Source organism: Enhydra lutris, unplaced genomic scaffold, assembly GCF_002288905.1.
Source record: "Enhydra lutris kenyoni isolate GAN:26980312 unplaced genomic scaffold, ASM228890v2 scaffoldscaffold85, whole genome shotgun sequence".
Classification (NCBI taxonomy): Eukaryota; Metazoa; Chordata; class Mammalia; order Carnivora; family Mustelidae; genus Enhydra; species Enhydra lutris.
The window spans coordinates 5,352,898-5,371,686 of NW_019154169.1; the positions used below are offsets into that span (position 1 = coordinate 5,352,898).

The 18,789-nt window shown below is 51.4% G+C and overlaps 1 protein-coding gene across 7 annotated transcripts in view; it reads left to right on the forward strand.

Moving 5' to 3' along the window:
* LOC111161449 (WD repeat domain 62) overlaps window positions 1-18,789 on the forward strand; it is a 42,323-nt gene that overhangs the window by 20,158 nt on the left and 3,376 nt on the right. For 6 of the 7 annotated variants that reach the window (XM_022525105.1, XM_022525104.1, XM_022525109.1 and 3 more), the window contains 15 exons: window positions 996-1,133; window positions 2,975-3,153; window positions 4,224-4,315; window positions 6,097-6,222; window positions 8,764-8,831; window positions 8,913-9,034; window positions 9,884-9,959; window positions 10,571-10,682; window positions 10,778-10,841; window positions 11,498-11,629; window positions 12,666-12,799; window positions 14,960-15,012; window positions 16,808-17,026; window positions 18,004-18,131; window positions 18,419-18,522. In XM_022525105.1, coding sequence (XP_022380813.1) covers window positions 996-1,133; window positions 2,975-3,153; window positions 4,224-4,315; window positions 6,097-6,222; window positions 8,764-8,831; window positions 8,913-9,034; window positions 9,884-9,959; window positions 10,571-10,682; window positions 10,778-10,841; window positions 11,498-11,629; window positions 12,666-12,799; window positions 14,960-15,012; window positions 16,808-17,026; window positions 18,004-18,131; window positions 18,419-18,522 — 1,747 coding nt within the window. The remainder of the gene's footprint in view (window positions 1-995; window positions 1,134-2,974; window positions 3,154-4,223; window positions 4,316-6,096; window positions 6,223-8,763; window positions 8,832-8,912; window positions 9,035-9,883; window positions 9,960-10,570; window positions 10,683-10,777; window positions 10,842-11,497; window positions 11,630-12,665; window positions 12,800-14,959; window positions 15,013-16,807; window positions 17,027-18,003; window positions 18,132-18,418; window positions 18,523-18,789) is intronic. The other variant, XM_022525108.1, reaches the window with a different exon arrangement.

The window sequence follows — 18,789 nt, forward strand, 5'->3', positions numbered from 1 at the left end:
GAGAGAGAGCAAGCACAGGCAGACAGAATGGCAGGCAGAGGCAGAGGGAGAAGCAGGCTTCCTGATGAGCAAGGAGCCCGATGTGGGACTCGATCCCAGGACGCTGGGATCATGACCTGAGCCGAAGGCAGCTGCTTAACCAACTGAGCCACCCGGGCGTCCCAAATCAATAAAATCTTTAAAAAAAAAAAAGATTTTATTCATTTAGAGAGAGAGCGAGCACACAGGTGTGTGCAAGCGGAGAGAGGAACAGAGAGAATCTTCAAGCAGACTCAGTGCTGAACGCAGAGCCCGAGGCAGGTCTTGACCCCACCATCCTGAGATCACCATCTAAGCCAAAGCCAAGAGTCGGATGCTTAACCAATTCAGCCACTCAGGCGCCTCTATGTGGAGATTTTAGATTTTAGATTTTTAATCTATGCTGCTGCTATTATCATCTTCTCAGAACGCAGTATTCTGTATTTTGAAATCCCTTTATATGTTATCTCTTTGACTCTCTGAGATGCATTTTGTTTCTAGAAATAGTTCAATTTATTCTTTTTGAGCTTCGCTTGGTTATTCTTTATAGCTTATGGTTGCCTACTTATACTTTTACTTTTGTCAAAGTTCTTCTATTGCTTTAAACATATTAAACAGGGTTGTTTTATATTCTTTCCGATAATTCCAATGTCTGAAGCTGGACTGTTGTTTCTGTTGCTTTTTGCTCAAGGTACCTTGTTTCCTTTGGTGCTTAGTGATTTTTGACTGAGCTGAAACATTTGCCTTGGAAATTTATGTTTGGGGATGTTTCACGACCTGGGCTGAAGACGGTGCATGGACAATGTATAGTAGCTTTTAGTGTTCCTTTCGTTTTTATTTTTAACATAGAAGCCATTGCATTATGCCTTTTTATCTGCAACATAATTTTTTTCACCAAAATGCAATAGAGTATCACAGGGCTGTCATTGAAATGGTTGTAATGAATTGCCCTTTGCCTTATTCTCTGGGAACTGTAGGTGTATCCCGAGTTTGAAGACCAGAGAGCTTGTCTGCCATCAGGATCTTTTCTTACTTGTTCCTCAGACAACACCATCCGCTTTTGGAACATGGATAGCAGCCCTGACTCTCACTGGCAGAAAAACATCTTCAGTAACGTGAGTGGCTTAATTGTGAACCATATTTTAGGAGGAACAGAGACCTACTTTAATATAGGATATAGGGGCACGAGAGAGTCTTGTGGACCTTGGTATTAAGCTCCAGTGGGGGCAGGAGCCACGAAGCACTCTGTGTCTTCCTCTTTCTTGTGTCTCTCTGAGGTAGCACGGTCTGTCCTCCCTGCTTCTCTCTGCCAGTTGGCTCCTGATCTCTGGGTGTGTCAGCAGAGCTATTCCAGGCAACCTGACATATTCAAAAGAAATTGTTCCCCAGGTCTTGAGTCAGAGCTTCCTGGAAGAGCACCTGATGGACCAAACCAGGGAGAGGCTTCCCTGGTCTGACGCACTGTGAGGTCTTGGGTGCGGGTGCGGGCGGGACCCAAAGGGAACCACGATGGGAAGGTAGGGAGAAAACACTTTGCCGAAGAAATGGTTATTATTGCTAAGCCAGTGAGGGAGCTTCTCCAAAGAGTTAAGACGTGAATCATGCATTCATTTCATCTGCAGATGCTTAGTAAGATCTGCTAGGTGCTGCGCTGCCTGCTGGAGACACACCAATGCCCAAGACAGACCCTCCTCCTGCTCTTGCGGCTCCCACACTCCAGCAGGGAGAGGCAGACAGTGAACCAATAACCGTACAAATTATGATATAATCGTTTTAAAGATTTTATTTATTCATTTGGGGGATAGAGAGAGAGAGAGAGAAAGAACAGGCGGGGGCGGGGCAGAGGGAGAAACTGACTCTCTGCTGAGCAGGGAGCCCGACACAGAGCTCTATCCTGGGACCCTGGGTCCCCAGGATCATGACCTGAGCTGAAGGCGGATGCTTAACCGACTGAACCACCCAGGTGGCCCATAAATTATCATTTTTTTAAAAAGATTTATGTATTTATTTGAGAAAGAGCGCGAGTGGGGAGAGGGGATGAGTGTGGAGCCCAGTGCAGGGACAGACTCACAACCCTAAGATCATGACCTGAGCTGAAATCAAGAATTGGACTCTTAACCAACTGAGCCACCCTGGTACCCCTATGATAGAGTCATAAGCATGATAAGCACCATGAAAGAAAATTGCGAAGTGCTGGTAGGATATATAACAGTGTCATCTGATTTTATCTGTGGTGTCAGGGGCAGCTTCCTAGAGGAAGAGAAAACTGAGCTGAGGTATGGAAGATTGGAATGAGTAAAGAGGGGAGGGGAGAGTGTCCTATGCCAAGGGAATAGCCTGTGCAAAGGCCCTGAGGTAGGAAGGAGTTCGGTGAGTTGGAAAACCTGAGCAGTCAGTGTGGTTGGAACAAAAAAGGCCCTTAATGCAAGGTGTGTATAGCAGGTGCCCCTTTACCCCCCATACCTCCCCAACCCAGTACTACCATCTTCTCTTCCACACCTGTGATATATTTGGCTGCATACAATAGAAAACCCAAAATAAGAGGTGAAAGTTTGGTTTTTTGACCCATAAAAATAGTCTGGAGGTAACCAGTCCAAGCTGTCTTGGCAGCTGCAGGAGGCCCTTAGAGACCCAAGAGCCTTCAGCTCTCCACTCTGCCCCTTTGGAGTAGCCCTTGTCCTTGCCCTCCGGTATGGCTGCTGGAGCTCCAGGTAACAGGACAAATGAAAAGGGAGCAGAAGGGTTCTTGCTTGTTTTACATCTCATTGACCAGAATTTATTCACAGAGCCTCGTCTAGCTGCAGGGGAGGTTGGGAAACAGTTATTCTGAGTCGGGAAGGTTAAATGTGGAGTTCTGTTACTGATGAAGAGCAGGAGGTGGGCCATTGGGAGACAGAATTACAGAGGTGCTTCAGACCTTCCGAGAGCATTGACCTCAGCCCTCTCCTTCCCGCAGACCCTGCTGAAGGTAGTATACGTAGAGAATGACATCCAGCACCTGCAGGACATGTCCCACTTCCCTGACCGGGGTAGTGAGAACGCGACACCTGTGGACGTGAAGGCTGGCGTGCGAGTCATGCAGGTCAGTCCTGATGGCCAGCACTTGGCTTCAGGCGACCGAAGTGGAAATCTGAGGCAAGTGAGCCTGGGGGATGACGGGTGTATGCTTCCCAACTCAGGCTTTGGTCCTGAGGGTGAAGGGAAGGAGCCTTGGCCTCAGCACCTCTGCTTCCCCATTGGGAATGAGGGACTATGAATGGCAGTCTGGAAACCAGCCATCCCTGAGACCCTAAGCTGAGAGGTATCTTTCAGAAGGCTGAAATAGGGTAGCTCCCAGCACCTCAGCAGCTGGGCTTGCAAATGGTGCCTGTGTGGTAGACAGGCAAGCTTGTGTTCTAGGGTAGGGTGATACTTTTGCCAGCCACGTGACTCCAGTGCTGAACAGTCAGAGAGGATGCCAGCTGGAACATGGGGGGCCCTGGTGGCACCGGGAGAGGCCTGGGAGGATGGGACATTTGAGGACTCAGGCTGTTTACCCACACCACAGACTTTTTAAAAAGATGTTCCCAGACAAGTAGGTGCTGACAGAATGTGAGTGCTCTCATGGGGACCAGGCTTAAGTTGAGGAATGGCAGCTGTGACCACCTGGGTGCTGAGGCCAATGAAGAAAGGGGGGGGGTCATGTGCTCCATCTTAAAGGGGCAGCCACCACGCAGGAAAGGCCAGTGGTTAAGCTAAGATTACACAGGAGGAGTGGAGAACCTGGGATGACTGTGTCTTATATCATCCTAGATGGCCTGTTGGTTGGTTGATTTCATTTGGAGAGAGCGTTTCAGGAAAGTTTAGATTGAAAGTCTTTAAGAATGGGAAATTGGAATCAAGTATTCCTTACCATAGGTCCTATCCTTGAGCGTGATCTCTGACCCCTGGCCCTGCCCCGACTCAGAGGATTGTCCTAGACCTGGCGCATGGACCCATAAGGGTGGGGTGCCCACTTAGGTGCCCCAGGCTTGGCACTGTTGCCTTTAAGATAGCAGGTTTCTAGACGAGAAGAATGGTTGGGCGTCTCTAGACCAGTTGGCCAAGGCAGGGAGTTCCCCATGTTGTGGGGCTGGAGCTCTGACCTTTCCGAGCAGTGGCAGAGCACCTGGAGCCGAGGGGTGGGGACTCTGGGCAGGGTACAGTGGACAGTGTGTGTCTCCCAGGATCCACGAGCTGCACTTCATGGATGAGCTGGTCAAGGTGGAGGCCCATGATGCCGAGGTGCTGTGCCTGGAGTACTCCAAGCCCGAGACCGGTAAACCTCTGCGGGGTGGCAGGGGGACGGAGGGGAGCAGCCCCCCCGGCAGGGTCACAGAGACGGCTAGTTGATGTCTGGTGGGTCTGGGGGTGAGAGTAAGCACCCCTGCCGCTGGGCCTGCGACCAGGGTAGCTGGGACTCCAGGATGCGAGACTCTGGCAGGCAGAACTGGGCTGGAGCTGCTTGCCCTGGTTCCCAGTATCCTGAACAGCACTCAGGTTAAAGAGGTGAATGTTGAATGAGAGACTGTATGGCTAGATCAACAGTTATAGATCACATTATATATCAAATAATATCAAACATATTATTTTGAAAAAGTTGGATGCCTACAGGAAAACTGCAAAAGAATTAAAATAAATACCCATGTTCTCTTCACCCAGATTCCTCAGGTTATTTTTCTTCTAAATTCTGTCTGACTCGTGTGATTGTGTGCATGCCTTTATCTGCTTCCCCATCTCCATTTCTTTCTCCATGTTTGTGCACGCATGTGTACATATTCTCACATTAGTGAAATACTAGCATATACATTCCTTTTGCTGACTTGTTAGTAAGTTGAAGGCTTGACCTTTCACTCTTCAGTGGGTCTGTGAAGACATCCATTTATATGACCACATGCACCTATCAAATGTGGGCGTTTCTCTCTATCCTCTACTGTCCTCTCTTTTGTGGTCCTTATTCCCATTTTGCCGGCTGTCCCGGTGTTATCCTGGATAGCACCTTTGTATCTCCCGTCTGGGTTCACACTTGGGTTTTCATAGCTCTTTTTTTTTTTTTTTTTTTTTTAAAGATTTTTTTTTTTTTTTTGACAGAGAGAGATCACAAGCAGACAGGCAGGCAGAGAGAGAGAGAGAGGGAAGCAGGCTCCCCGCTGAGCAGAGAGCCCGATGCGGAACTCGATCCCAGGACCCTGAGATCATGACCCGAGCTGAAGGCAGCGGCTTAACCCACTGAGCCACCCAGGCACCCTTCATAGCTCTTTTATCACCTTTTTTCGGGAACATTTCCACAGCCTTAATTTGTCTTTATGACTTTCTGTGGACTATAGACCAGTCGTTTTGTAGAATTTCCTTCCATTTGAGTTTGTCTGTTTTCCTTATGATTTTTCATTCTGCTGATACATTTTTGACAGAACTTAGGTGGAGTCATGTCCTGATCAGTTAGCAATCTTTCCCACGCTCTTTCTTCCTTCTTCATTTCTCTGCACCCTCTGTCCCACCAATTTCTCTTGAGGTCTCTCTTCACTCAATACGTCCTTCCTGAGCTCCCCTCTGCCTCAGGTCATGTGTTTGCACTCAGATGTGCCAGGCGACCAGGGTAAGCGCTGTCTGAGGGGGTGCTCTGGCAGAAGAAGTGTGGCAGCGGGCTGTCAGTAGGACCGGGTCAAGACCTCTGTAGCTAGAGTGCAGAAAGGGAGGGAACGGTGTTCTGGGGAGACCGGGAAGTTGGCAGGGCTTCACGTGGCATGCCCAAGAGTTGGACTTGGCAGGAAGTAGTGCTGGGCTCTGCGAGGACGTCTGCTCTGGGCACGGGTGACAGAGCATCCGTGGGTACTTCAAGACTCATCCCCCTGAACTGGTGGCAGCGGGTGTGAAATGCCAGGGTTTGGGGGGCTCTGGGGAAACACTACAGAGAGCTGAGGGCATGGCCCCTTTCTGGGTTTGGGGCAAGTTGGCTTCAGGTATAGATCCAGAGCCCCCTTCTTCAGGGCCGGTGCTGTCTGGGAGGCCAGGGCATCAAGCGGCTGCCTGGGAACCCAGGGATACCCTGTCCACTCACAGGGCTGACCTTGCTGGCCTCGGCCAGTCGGGACCGACTGATCCACGTGCTGAACGTGGAGAAGAACTACAACCTGGAGCAGACCCTGGACGACCACTCCTCCTCCATCACGGCCATCAAGTTTGCTGGTGAGCCCCTTCCTCCCTGCTTCCTCCACCTTGTTTGCTGCGCTCCTTTGGCTACAAGTAGCAGCAAAATGTCTTTAGTTTAAACAAAAAAGGGAAAAGGAAGCTCTGGATTCACACCCAGCTGGATTCAAAGGTTGCTTTTTTGTTTTGTTTTGTTTTTTTCTCCTTATCAAGACTCTGTCAGCTGTGCCTTTCTGCAGTTGGGGTCACCTGGGTTATCACTGTGCCGCTGGAAGGAGACTTCCCCTCTTTCTGTCAGTTTTGGCGGAAATCGGGCGCTGACTTCCCTTGTGCTGGCTTGAGGCACCTGCGCTTTTCAGAACAGTTTCCAGTGCCAGGGCTTTGGGGTGTTTTCTTGGAGCAGGTGTGACTCATGTGCCCCCCAGCCCACACCTGCCTCTGCCTCTGATCCAGGAGGACTGGAATTAGGTGAATGTTGTTGCCCCAAAGGAAATCAGGATGCCAATCCTGTGAGAGGGCAACATGGACACTGGTGACCTTGGCAGGAAAAGAGGTGACCGTGAAAATTACTGGAAGCTAATTCTGTGCTGGCGAGGATCCTTGCACTGCGGTTAGCCCCTTCCTTACACCGCTCACAGCTAGAGTCACACAGCCAAGAGGTGCAGGCTTAGGATCTTGCCTAAGGCTGTCCTGCAAAGCCCACACTCAATTAGGAGATCAAAGGGATTTCCTCTAGACTCCAAAGATTCAACATGGAGGTCCTTGGCTCTAATGGATTCCAAGGGGAGAGGAGGCCCGTCCTGTAGGGTTTAACTGATCAGAACCCAAGAGCATATTCAAAACTATATTCCAGAAGAATCTGTCCATGGAGAGAATATATCCATGTACTCACTCTAAGTTCTTGACTGTGAAGAATTTTTTTTACATGTAATCTTGTGACTGAGAAGGTATTAATAACCCTTGGTCCTCCCCACTTCCTGCCCTACCTCTCTGTAACTAAAACAAGTCAACAATGGACAAAAGTTAACAGTGTTTGACGTGTCTTGTTGAAGATAGCCAGAACTTCTCAGACATCTTTAAAAACCTATTCCGTGGGATAGAGTTAGTTAGAATAAATCAGTAAGCCTAACAGTTTGGCCACCAGTGACCTCAGCGTTCATGAATGGATCTAAGAGCGGTGATGACAGTCCAAGGGGTAGCCCAGGAATTAGTCCTTAAGGCCACCTTCTGCAGGGTGTGGGTTTTCATCAGAGTCCCCAGCTAGTCTGACAAGACATAAGTCCTAGACCCAGCTCCTGAGTGCCCTGTTCCAGCTGGGCTTTTCTCAAAACATGGACAATTTTCGTATAAACTGGGCTCCAGCCAGTTGAAACCTAACAGCAGCTACCTTGCTAAAGAAGGATTCAGTCTTTAACAGTTTTATCTGAAACATATCCAAACAAATGAATACAATATGTGTATTTACAGAATAATACAATGAACTTCCCGTCAAGGTTCATAATCAGTGAGTATGCACTAGAACAGACACACGTATTGTTTATAACCAGTGACTGTTCTGATCACTGTGTTCTAACACTGCTAAGTGCTTGGGCTCCCCACCCCACAGAAACAGAACATTACCAGTAACTTGCAGGCCTCTCTGGGGCCCTCCCAGGTCACACTTGCTCGCCCACACAGGACTCACTCCCTTCCGGGGGCCAGTGACTCCTACCAGAGGGACAGCTTGCGTGTCAGGCCTGCACCCGCTAGGATGTCCTGCCATGAAACAGCAGGTCTGTGGTGCCAGGGCGTTATAATTTATCTCGGTGTTTTACATCTGTTCTGTCCTCACATCCTCACCATGACTGTGAGGTATATGTGCTGTTAGTATTCTAATCTATAAAGAAAGAAGAAAGGCAAGAATATGTAGAGTGCTTACCAGGAGGCAGCCACACTTCCACAGGCTTCACAAAACTCCATGGGATGGGAGCTATCATAGGCCCATTGTATAGACAGAAAACTGAGGCATGGAAAGAAAGCCAGGGCTCAGAGCACATTGTTTAGCCAGAAAATGCCTGAGTCTAATCTTGGCCCTGTCCTGACTCTCTGTGTGCCCTGGGGCAGGACTTTGTGACTCTCAGCCCCAAGTTCACACCTGTACAGTGGAACGGCCGGTGAGCAGTCAGGAGGGGAGACCCGTGTGGCATGGGCCCTGACCTGAGGTGCTCAGGATGGCCTGCACCTGCCAGTGGTCTGCCTGTCTCCACTTGCCCCCTGCTTTGATCCCACCTCCCCTCGGTTGCCCAAATCACCTTTCCAAATCCCAGATTGGACATGGTACCCCTTCTGTGTCTCTGGCCTGTTTCCCTATCTGCCCTTGCTCTGCAGAGGTCTGCCGAGCCACTGCTCTATCTGTCCCACTCATACAGCTCACATCTTAGAATACCACCTGCACCCAGTGCCCACTCACTACCTCCAGGAATCCCTCCCTGACCCGCAGCAGAGTTCCCCAGCAGTGAGCAACCTAGCTAGGATCCCTGCCCCCAGTCAGGCTCAGCAGTGGCCCAGTCTTGCCTAATGCACCCCCTCCTTCTCCTCCAGGCAATAGAGACATCCAGATGATCAGCTGTGGGGCTGACAAGAGCATCTACTTTCGCAGTGCCCAGCAGGTAGAGTGGGTTGGCCTCCTTGGGGGCTGGGGTGGGCAGCTTGTCGGGGGCATCCTCTGAAGGCCCCGCCTGCCCTGCCAGACCTCGGACGGACTACACTTTGTCCGCACCCACCACGTGGCAGAGAAGACCACCTTGTATGACATGGACATTGACATCACCCAAAAGTATGTGGCTGTGGCCTGCCAGGACCGCAATGTGAGGTAAGGAGCTGCCCTGGGCTCTGAGTCGGCCCGGACTGGTTTCTGAGCAGAGCCTGTGGTTGGGTCTGTTTTCTTCCCCCTGCTCATCCGGTCCCTGAGGAGCTAGGCGCTGTGGAGAGACCCAGCGGGTGTTTCTTAGGAGCTGGGCTCACCCAGGCCTAGCCTCCAGGTCAGCAAAGGGGTTCCTTCTGGGTCTCCAGAGTTCTGTGTGGGCTGACTCAGAGGTGCTGATGTGGCTCATCAGTTCATTCTCTCCCCTACATTCCCTGAGCACCCAAGCTGGGACGGATGGTGCAGGAGATGCAGCAGCGAGCAGGGCAGCCGCGGGCCCTGCCTTCATGGAACTCCCAGTCCAAGTGAGGCAAGATGGATACCTCACTAGACGGTGACAGCAGGGAGCAATCAGGGCTGGGAGAGCCCAGGGGACTTGAGGGATCCAGACACCTGATCCTACCTGGGGATCAAGCAGGTCTTGATGGAAGGAGCATCTGAATTGAGACTGGGAAGGATGTGGAGGAATGAGCTGGGGAGCGGAGAGCTTGTGCCAAGAGGTTCTCCATCTCTTGCATCTGCTCATTCAAATTGAGGGCCAGGCACCCGCCCTGCTTGCTCTGTAGCGGGGAAGATAGACATTACCTCAACGGACACTGACTCCGTGGGTACCCCAGTACATAACCTCCATGACCTCAGCCTCAGATGGCATCTCATTCTCCAGGGATCAGACGGGGGCTGAGAGGGGGCAAGGGGCTTCCAGGGGCGAGGAAGACGGTCGGTAAGGCTGGAACCAGAATGCAAGAGGGGGCAGGTGGACAGGGCCACGTTGGCCACGTTGTGCCCCCACCTCCCCAGAGTCTACAATACCGTGAATGGGAAGCAGAAGAAGTGCTACAAGGGCTCACAGGGTGACGAAGGGTCCCTGCTCAAGGTGAGTAGAAGGGGCCCCGGGTGGAAAGCGCACACATCCCCCATCCGCCTGCTGCCCTGACCGTGGCCTCCTGGGCACCTGACCAAAGGGTCACAAGTTGGCCAGCACCCACTCTGGCCTGGCTGACCAAGGTTGCTTGGGAGCTTGGGGAGGGATAACCCCGACTAGTTTACCTTTATTTACTGAGCCCTTTTCCAAACCAGGACATTTAAGTGGTTTCTGTTTTGAGTGGCCATGGTGTGGTGAGAACAACCCAAGAGGCCTGGGGGAACTTCTCAGAGCCCCTGGAGGAGGGGAGTTATGAGTTCAGGCGTCAAGGTCAGACTCTCGCAGCTGTCTTGGGCTATGACCTTGGGCAAGCATCGTCCTCTGAAGCCTGTTTAATCACCTGTAAAATGCAGATAGAAAGAACCTCCATCACAGGCTTTTCTCTGGGAGAAATCAGTCTGCACATGTACAGTGCTTGACCCAGGGCCTGGTTGGCCGTTTTTTCACCTGTGAAATGGAAGCAGGAGTTCCATCCTCACCAGGGAGGCTGTGAGGTTTGACCCGGCCTCGCCATAGGGAAGAAGCAGCCAGCCCCGCTGTCACAGGGATCCTCTTCTTTCCAGGTCCACGTGGACCCCTCAGGCACCTTCCTGGCCACCAGCTGCTCCGACAAAAGCATCTCGGTGATTGACTTTTACTCGGGCGAGTGCGTTGCCAAGATGTTTGGTCACTCAGGTGGGTGTGCCTCCCTACATGGGACACCTCCTCATGCGCCCCCACACAGCCTTCTGACTCAGAAGGGCAGCACAGCTTCTCTGCTCTGCTTTCAGAAATCGTTACCGGCATGAAGTTCACCTACGACTGTCGTCATTTGATCACAGTATCCGGAGACAGGTGGGAAAGCTCTGGAGGCTGTGCCTGGCTGGCCTCCCCAGGGAGTGGGCAAGACCATTACTGTGGGGCGTGCAGGGGCTCAGACAGCGGGAACACCACGCTCCCGGACTGCCCTGCCCATGCAGAGAGCTCTGCCGAGGGCTCCACCTTACAGCTCTCTCCTTTGATGGTGTGGACCTTGGTGTCACACCCAGCTCGGAGATCACACATCTGCCACTTATGTGGCATCTTGAGCAGGTTATTTCCTATCTCTGAGCCTCAGTTTGCTTGTCTGTAAAAGATGATCCCAGGGTCCTGGACAGTTACGCAGTGAGAATCAAATGAGGTGGCATATAAAGTCCTAAGCGTGTGGTTGGTGCCCAAAGAAGTCTCTCTTGTCGCTCCCTTTGGTTCAGTACAGTCCTTCCCCAGCCCCTTCCTTGAGTTTTGAGGACGTCAGAACAGGTCCTGGTTGGCTGGGAGGCTTTGAACCCTGCCCAGGGTGTAGACCCCACGTGGCCTGGAACCCCTGCCCCCACCCCAAACGGAAGGTGGGTGTTTTCTGGGAGGGGTCAGGGAATGGGGTCTTGGCTGTGGTAACCCAGGGGGCTCCAGGGTCTGACAGCTTCCGTGTCTCCTGTTGCTCTCCCTTCCGCATCTCTCTCTGGCCTCTGCAGCTGCGTGTTCATCTGGCACCTGGGCCCAGAGATTACGAACTGCATGAAGCAGCACTTGCTAGAGATCGACCACCGGGAGCAGCAGCAGCAGCAGCAGCAAATGAAGGACGGGAAGTGGAGCAGCCAGCCCAGGTCCTGGCAGTGACCTAGCCCTCCGCCATTTGTCTGTCTGCCAGAGAAGTGTCTTCCTGCCCTGGGCCCCTGAGGAATGACACCAAAGGCAGCCATGGCCAGGACGGCCCTAGGCCCTGCTTGTGTGCAGCCGTGGCCTCGATGAGGAAACAGATTTTGAGTACAAGTTTTTGAAAGTATATGGGAGAAGGGTTTTGAAGTGGAAAAGCAAAATGGAGAGCCTGTGAGCACTGTGATGGGAGAAGGAGCTCCAGGGAACTGTGGGGACAGGGGGAGGCCCCCGACCCAGTGTGCAGTGAGAAGGGAAGGCTCTGGCAGAGGGTCCTTACTCTTCATCGTTTTTATGCTACAAGACCAGTTTTATTTGGAGTGGAGTCGTATTCTAATTTTTGGTTAGGGGTTTTATTTGGAGGTCTCACTCGAGTGGGGGATTTCGGGTCTTATCCTCTCTCTTGCCTCTAGAGCTGTCTTGCCTTTCTCTGCCTTGAGGCTTTGCCGTTGCCTCCCCGCAGGGACCAGACCTAAGCATGAGCCTCCCGTCCTGCATAGTATTGAAGGTCTTGCCAATCTAGGTACCAAGGGCATGGGGAGCTCCTCTCAGCTTCTGGTTTTGAGGCTTCCACATTGTCCCAGGTGCCCTCCAGTGCCCACCTGTGTCAGGCGTGTTTTAGGGTCCTGTACTCCAAAAGAGATAAAACCTTATTGCTACCCCCCTCATACACACTTCCCAGAATGAAGTACACAGCTTAGTACTAAAGCCCCTACTGTCTGCTTTGCTTTCTGTCCTCTGGCTATTGCATTTAGAGAGTTTGTCTTATTCTTTAAGCTCAGTCTTTGTAATATCTAATTTATTATGGTGATATTTCCAGCAGAGCTGGTGTGGCAGGGAGAGCTCCCAGCACCATCCTGACCAGAAGTCAGTAATATATGCATATGGAAGCTAGCACAGGGCCCAGCCCTAGACACCTCACTGACCCTCCAAACCACCACAACATTTACCTATTTCTCTCCTTGCCGTTCTCATTCCTGGCCTCAGGCAGGAGACCTATACATCTGTGCCCAGTGAGATTTGCTCCTTAAGCCCTGGAGAGCAGACAGAGGATGAGCTGGAAGAAGAGTGTGAACCGGAAGAGTTGCTGAAGACACCTTCCAAAGAGAGCTTGGACCCAGGTTGGGAAAGGGGTCCATCCGAAGGGGCCCTATTTGAACTCTTGGTATAGGGATCATTGCTGGGTTTCGCCCACCACTTGGAAATGAAGCCCAATAACCGTATCAGTCAGGACTCCCTCAGTGTAATAGCAGTCAGACTCTCACTGGCTTTAGCTGGAAAGAGAATTTATTGGATCATACACCTGAAAATCGCCTTATTGGCTTCAGGCAATAGCTGGACTCCTGTCGTCAGGTGATGTTAAAGGAATTTATTTTTCTCCACCTTTTGGCACTGCTTTTCTCCATGTTGGCTTTGCTCTCAGGCAGACTCTCCCTTTCCTGGTGGCAGAGTCCCCCCAGCAGCTCTAGGTGATAAAACTCTAGAGAAGAGAGCATCTTTTTCCCTGTAGCTCAAGCAAAAGCCTGGTGTTGTGACTCACGTTTCCAGTGTGAGTCATGGTGGCCATTTCTGAGCCTGTAGCTGTGATTGGCCAGGCCTGAGTCATGTGGTCATCCCTGAAGGGCCACTGGAGCCACGTGACCAAAGAAGGTGGTCAGGGGTGCAGGGGATATCCCCGGGGAAAAACAAGGTGCTATTAACCAGAAGGCAACACATTCTGTTTGTTCAGGCAGAAAGGAGAACAGTAGCTCAATGACTTTGTAGCAGGCCAGGCTTTCTCTAAATTTCTGCCCTTCTGCATGTTGCCTTGGCTTAGGCCCTCATGGCTGCAAGATGGCTGTTGGTTGCATAGGACAGTGCCTCTTCCAACCTCCTTTGGAGAGGACACTTGCCCAGAAGCTCCCCGCAGGCTTCTCTCAGGTTCCATCGGCCATGGTTGCTCCAGCTAAGAGAGGCTGGGGGCTTTCAGTGTGGGGCAAGGTCCTCTGCCAACAGGGGCTGACTAGACCGTAGGCAACAGTAATGTAAGAATTCAGCCTTGGAAAAAAGTCAGAGTAAGCAAATTTTCTTTGTTGCCACCCTCACACCCAATCCCATGTTCTCTCCAAGGTGGCTGCTTCTGTCAGTTTCTTATGAGTCCTTCTAGGCCTTTTCCGGAACGTTAATATGCATATGGACACAGCCATTAGAACATGTCATATTTATGTACATAAACTGTATTCTACTATAGACATCATTCAGTAGCTTTTTCCTCTCAGAAGTATCTTTTCAGGGTGCCTGGGTCGCTCAGTCAGTCTGACTCTTGGTTTCGGCTTAGGTCATGATCTCAGGGTCGTGAGATCAAGCCCTGCGTCGGGCTCTATGCTTAGTGTGGAGTCTGCCTGTGATTCCTTCCCTCTTCCTTCCCCTCCCCTTCTGCTCCTCATGCTTGTGCACACTCTCTCTCTCTCTCTCAAATGAATACGTAAATTTTTTTTGAAAAAGAGAAGAAATATCAACCTCTGTCAAATGAATAAACTCTTTAAAAAAGAAAACAGGAAAAAAAAAGAAAACAGGAAGAAATATTCACCTATTGATGGATACAAAAGAGAGGACTCCCTCTTTTTTTTTAAGGATTTTATTTATTTAGAGAGAGGATGAGTGCAAGTGGTGGGGGCGCAGAGGGAGAGGGAGAGAGTCTCAAGCAGACACCACGCTGAGCGGGGAATCCGGTGCAGGACTGGATCTCAGCACCCTGAGATCATGACCAGAGCCTGAGCCAAAATTGAGTCAGATGCTCAACCAACTGAGCCACCTAGGTGCCCCACATGCCTCCCTCTTTTAAGCAGCATAGTAGGATATTTTAAGGTATTTGCCTCTGGAAGGACATTTAGGGTTTTCTAACTGTGCACTTTTGTGATAAGGCCGTGCTGACCACTCCTAGGCCTCTCCAGGCCCATGTGAGAGTTTCTCCAGGACGGACGTGAGGGCTGGCGTTTAGTACACTTTTTATTTCAGAAGAGACCCCCAGGGTCCCCACATCATGTTACTGCCCCACCTAGCAGTCAACTTAAGCCCTCCGCTCTCCCACGCTTTTGCCAACACTTGATAATATAAAGCATTTTAATTTTGGTCCGTTGTATAAATTTGCATTTTCCTGACAATTAGTAAGGTTGAACATCTTTTGGTCTTTCTGTCTGTTCCTTGTATTGTCTCTTTGGAGAATTGCCGATTTATGTACGTTGCCCGTTTGTCTGTTGGGTTGTTTATTCTCTCTTCATGGATTCCGTGTGTCTCTCCAGATCCTCGGTGTCTGCTGACCAACGGCAAACTGCCCCTCTGGGCAAAGCGGCTGGTGAGTCTGCCCGGAGACTGGGGCACCAATAGCTGGCAAAGTAGGGGTGCTCTCCTTCATGCTCTTCTTTCTTCTGGAAGCCTGTTTCCCTCCCTGCATCTCTCCTTCCCCTGGAGAACCCCATCATCCTTCCAGTCTCCGCCTAGACAGTCCTTCATTCGTGTAACACACAGAGCGAACACCTCCCCTGGGCCAGCCTTGTTCTGAGCATTCCTTATGGCAGGGAGCGAGGCAGACCTTCACAGGCTCATTTTCTAGAATGGGACATGGACAGTATCCACATCAGTGAGTTGTATAGTATTTTGGGAGCTGATAAGTGCTGTGGAGGAAAAAAATTGAGAAGGAAAATAACAAGTATTGGGGAAAGGGGACAACAATTTTAGGATAAACAGAAAAAGCCTCACTGGGAAGGTGATATTTGAACAGAGTTGAAGCAAGGGAGAAGTAAAGTTCCTGGGAAAGAATGTTCCTGGAAAAGAGCAGTATGCAAGACAGAGACCGTGAGGCAAGATTGTGCCTTTTAGCATGTTCAAAGAGGTACAGGGAGGCCCAGCTGCCTGGGTTGAGGGTGAATGAGGGACAGGGTTGGGGAGAGAGGGGATGGGGGCCACCGTGTGGGCTGTGATGCGTTCCCTAAACACTCCTCGTTGTCCACCCCACTTATTTTTGCCCATGGCACCGAGTGAGATGGAGGTAAGGGAGGGCTCTGAGCTGAGGAAGGTCATGGTGTGGCATCAAGTGTGAACATGAGGAGCAAGCGGGGGACCTGGGAGGAGACTGTTGGGATCATGCAGGCAAGAGAGGTGGGAGACTGGATAGATTTTGAAGGTGAAACCAAATGACTGGATGTGAGAGAAAGAAGATGATGTTAGGATCGAATGATTGATCGTTACTTAGCGGAGGGGCAGGCTAGGAGCCAATGGGTTAGAAGCTGGCGCAGAATTCTCCACCCAAGGTTGGATGATTTATTTCAGTAGCAGTGTCAGTCTTCAGATCAGACCCTGTCGGCTCCTCAGGGAAATCCTCCCTGCCATCCCCTCCCCTGCAGACCAGATCTCTCAAGACCCCAAGCTTCCCCTTACCCGTGAATGCTACAGGTGGGATTCCCTTCAAGAAACATGCACAGCACCTTACTCTGTAGGCTCTCTTCCAAGTAGTTTAAATGTATTATCTCATTTAATCCCCAGTAAGATGTAGGAGCTTTTCATATCCCTATTTCACACATGGAGAAGCTGAGGCACAGAGAAGTTAAGTAACTCGTCCGGAGTCACACAGCTAGGAATTCAAAGACATGGGCTGCTCCAGAGCCGAGATCTTAAGCAGACACCCTCCACTGTCTCTCAAGCCATAGTCTTACGTGGAAGCAACACTGGGCAGGACCAGGGTTGGAGAAGTGGCCATATCTTGGATGTGTTTGGATGGCGGAGGTGAGGGAATTTGCTGAAGAAATGCAATGTGGAGTCTGAGGGACAGTATAAGAATAAAGGACAACCTCAAGGTGCTGGGGCCTGAGCAACAGGTGAGAATAAGGCTTTAGGAGGAGCCGATCTGTGGGGATCAGGAGTTACTTTCAATATGTTCGCTTTGAAATACCACTAAGGATCCGTATAGTGTAGAGTAGTTGCACATGCATGTCTGGAATTTAACAGATTCAGGCTGGAGATGTTTCTCTGGAGGCTGTTGCTGAGTAGTGATTAAAGCCAAGAGACGGGATGGAGTCCATGCAGAGTCCCTGGCTCCTGTCAGAGTTGGTGAGCTCTTGGCTAGCTGCCTGACCATCCCGTGTCACCCTCAGCTAGGCGACGATGACGTGGCAGATGGCTCAGCCTTCCATGCCAAGCGCAGCTACCAGCCGCATGGCCGCTGGGCGGAGCGGGCTGACCAGGAGCCCCTCAAGACGATCCTGGATGCCCGGGACCTGGATTGCTACTTCACCCCCATGAAGCCTGAGAGCCTGGAGGACTCGATTCTGGATACGGTGGAGCCCCAGAGCCTGGCGGCCATACTGAGTGAGGTACGGGCCGCCCCAGCCCAGCCCACAGTCCCCACGCTGTGACTGCCCACCCAGGACTTGGGCCTTGGCAGTCTCATTTTGGAAATCAAGCTGAGTGTCTCGCTCTAGGGGTGCAAGATAATTACATGACATGGTGGAGGGAAGGAGGGTGAGGCCCTGCCTCTGGTGCAAGTGAGACTTCCCAGGAGGCTGGGAGCTGGGTCCCTTGGTGGCTGGCTGGGGGGACAGGGAGGGACATTTGAGCAAGTAGAGCCGGGGTCCTAACCCTTCTCTGCTGTGTGAGACTTGCCAGAAGACTTGCTTCCCTAGGCTTCTGCTTTCAGAAAAGAAATGGTCATTAAAAAAGGGGGGGGGATTTCTAAAAAATGGGCATAAAAAGAAAGCCCTCAGAGGGCTTTGACAGGAATCCAGCACCAAGAATAGGGCCTGGGCCCTCAGAAGTGCCAAGGCAACTTCAGCTCTGGTTCTGTTATTGTCCAAACAAAATTATTTTTTATTCTATTGTATAAACTATCCTTTTTACTGTGAAATACACACATACACTTGTGTGTACCAATCATAGGTATACAGCTTGACGATTCCCTCTGTGTACACCTATGTATCCCCCACCCAGGCCAAAATATTGAGTATTTTCTATCTCCTGGAAGACCCCCTTGTGCCCCTCCTAATCAGTACTCACACCTGAGGTAACCAGCCTTCTGGCCTCTCGCCAAGGATTCGTTTGTCTATTCTTGAACGTCATATGAATTGACTCTTAGAGGATCAGAGCCTTACCTGTAAGGGGCTGGTTGATGGTCATGACGGAGGAGAGCAGAATGAGTTCGGAATGAGCACGTCACTTGGCCGAGGCCCTGGCTCACAGTGAGGGCCCAGCCTGTCTTTCCTGTTACCGTGGGTGTCGGCAGCACAGCTGGCGGCTTGCAGGGGACCCTGGCTGCCAGGCTGCCTCCGATGGCTGTGCCCCCCTCACCCCACAGTCAGAGAGTCCCCAGGAAGTTGGCTGTGGGCATCCCTCCTTCCTGCCCCTACAGAGGGAGTCCTCCGAGGACAGCGAGCTCATCATTTACTCCCTGGAGGCGGAGGTGACGGTCACAGGGGCAGACAGGTGGGTGTCCTCTGCACCAGGGGAAGCCTTAAGGCGTTGGAAGAACTGCCATGGGCCTGCAGAAGTGGGGTGGAGCAGTAAGGCCGGGTGGCACGGGAGCCTGGCCCTGCAGCCTCAGTTTCCCTGGTTCTAGGTGGAGGTGCAGGGAGCTCTGGCAGGAGGGAGTCGAGGCGAGGCAGTGCTCAGCAAGACCAGGACACACATGTCTTAGGGCCTCGGGGTGTAGGCCAGCTGCTTACTACCTAGCATGTTCTCATTCCTTCTCCCCACCCTCCCTGGCACTGCAGTGAATACAGCACAAAGGACATCAAGGGGGAGCCCAGAGACCAGCAAGGTGACTCCTACCTCAGAATCTCCTCCATCAGCCCAAAGGATCAGAGCCCACCTGAGGGTGAGTGGCAGCAGGCAGAGACCCCGCAGTAGTCTGTTTGTCCAGCCAAAGCCCCTTTCTGGGTATTAATAGTGACTCTGACTCAGTCTCCCTAAAGCTCAGAGTCTATCACGGAGGCAGACGTGGTCCCTGCTGTGACCTGAGGGTTCTTGAGCCCAGCTGCTCTACTGGCAGGAGCCTAGCTCTGCCACTCCCTCGAAGTATAAACTTGCTGGTCCATAAAAATGGAGAGTGGGTATCATTACCCCCATTCTCCAGATTGGAAAA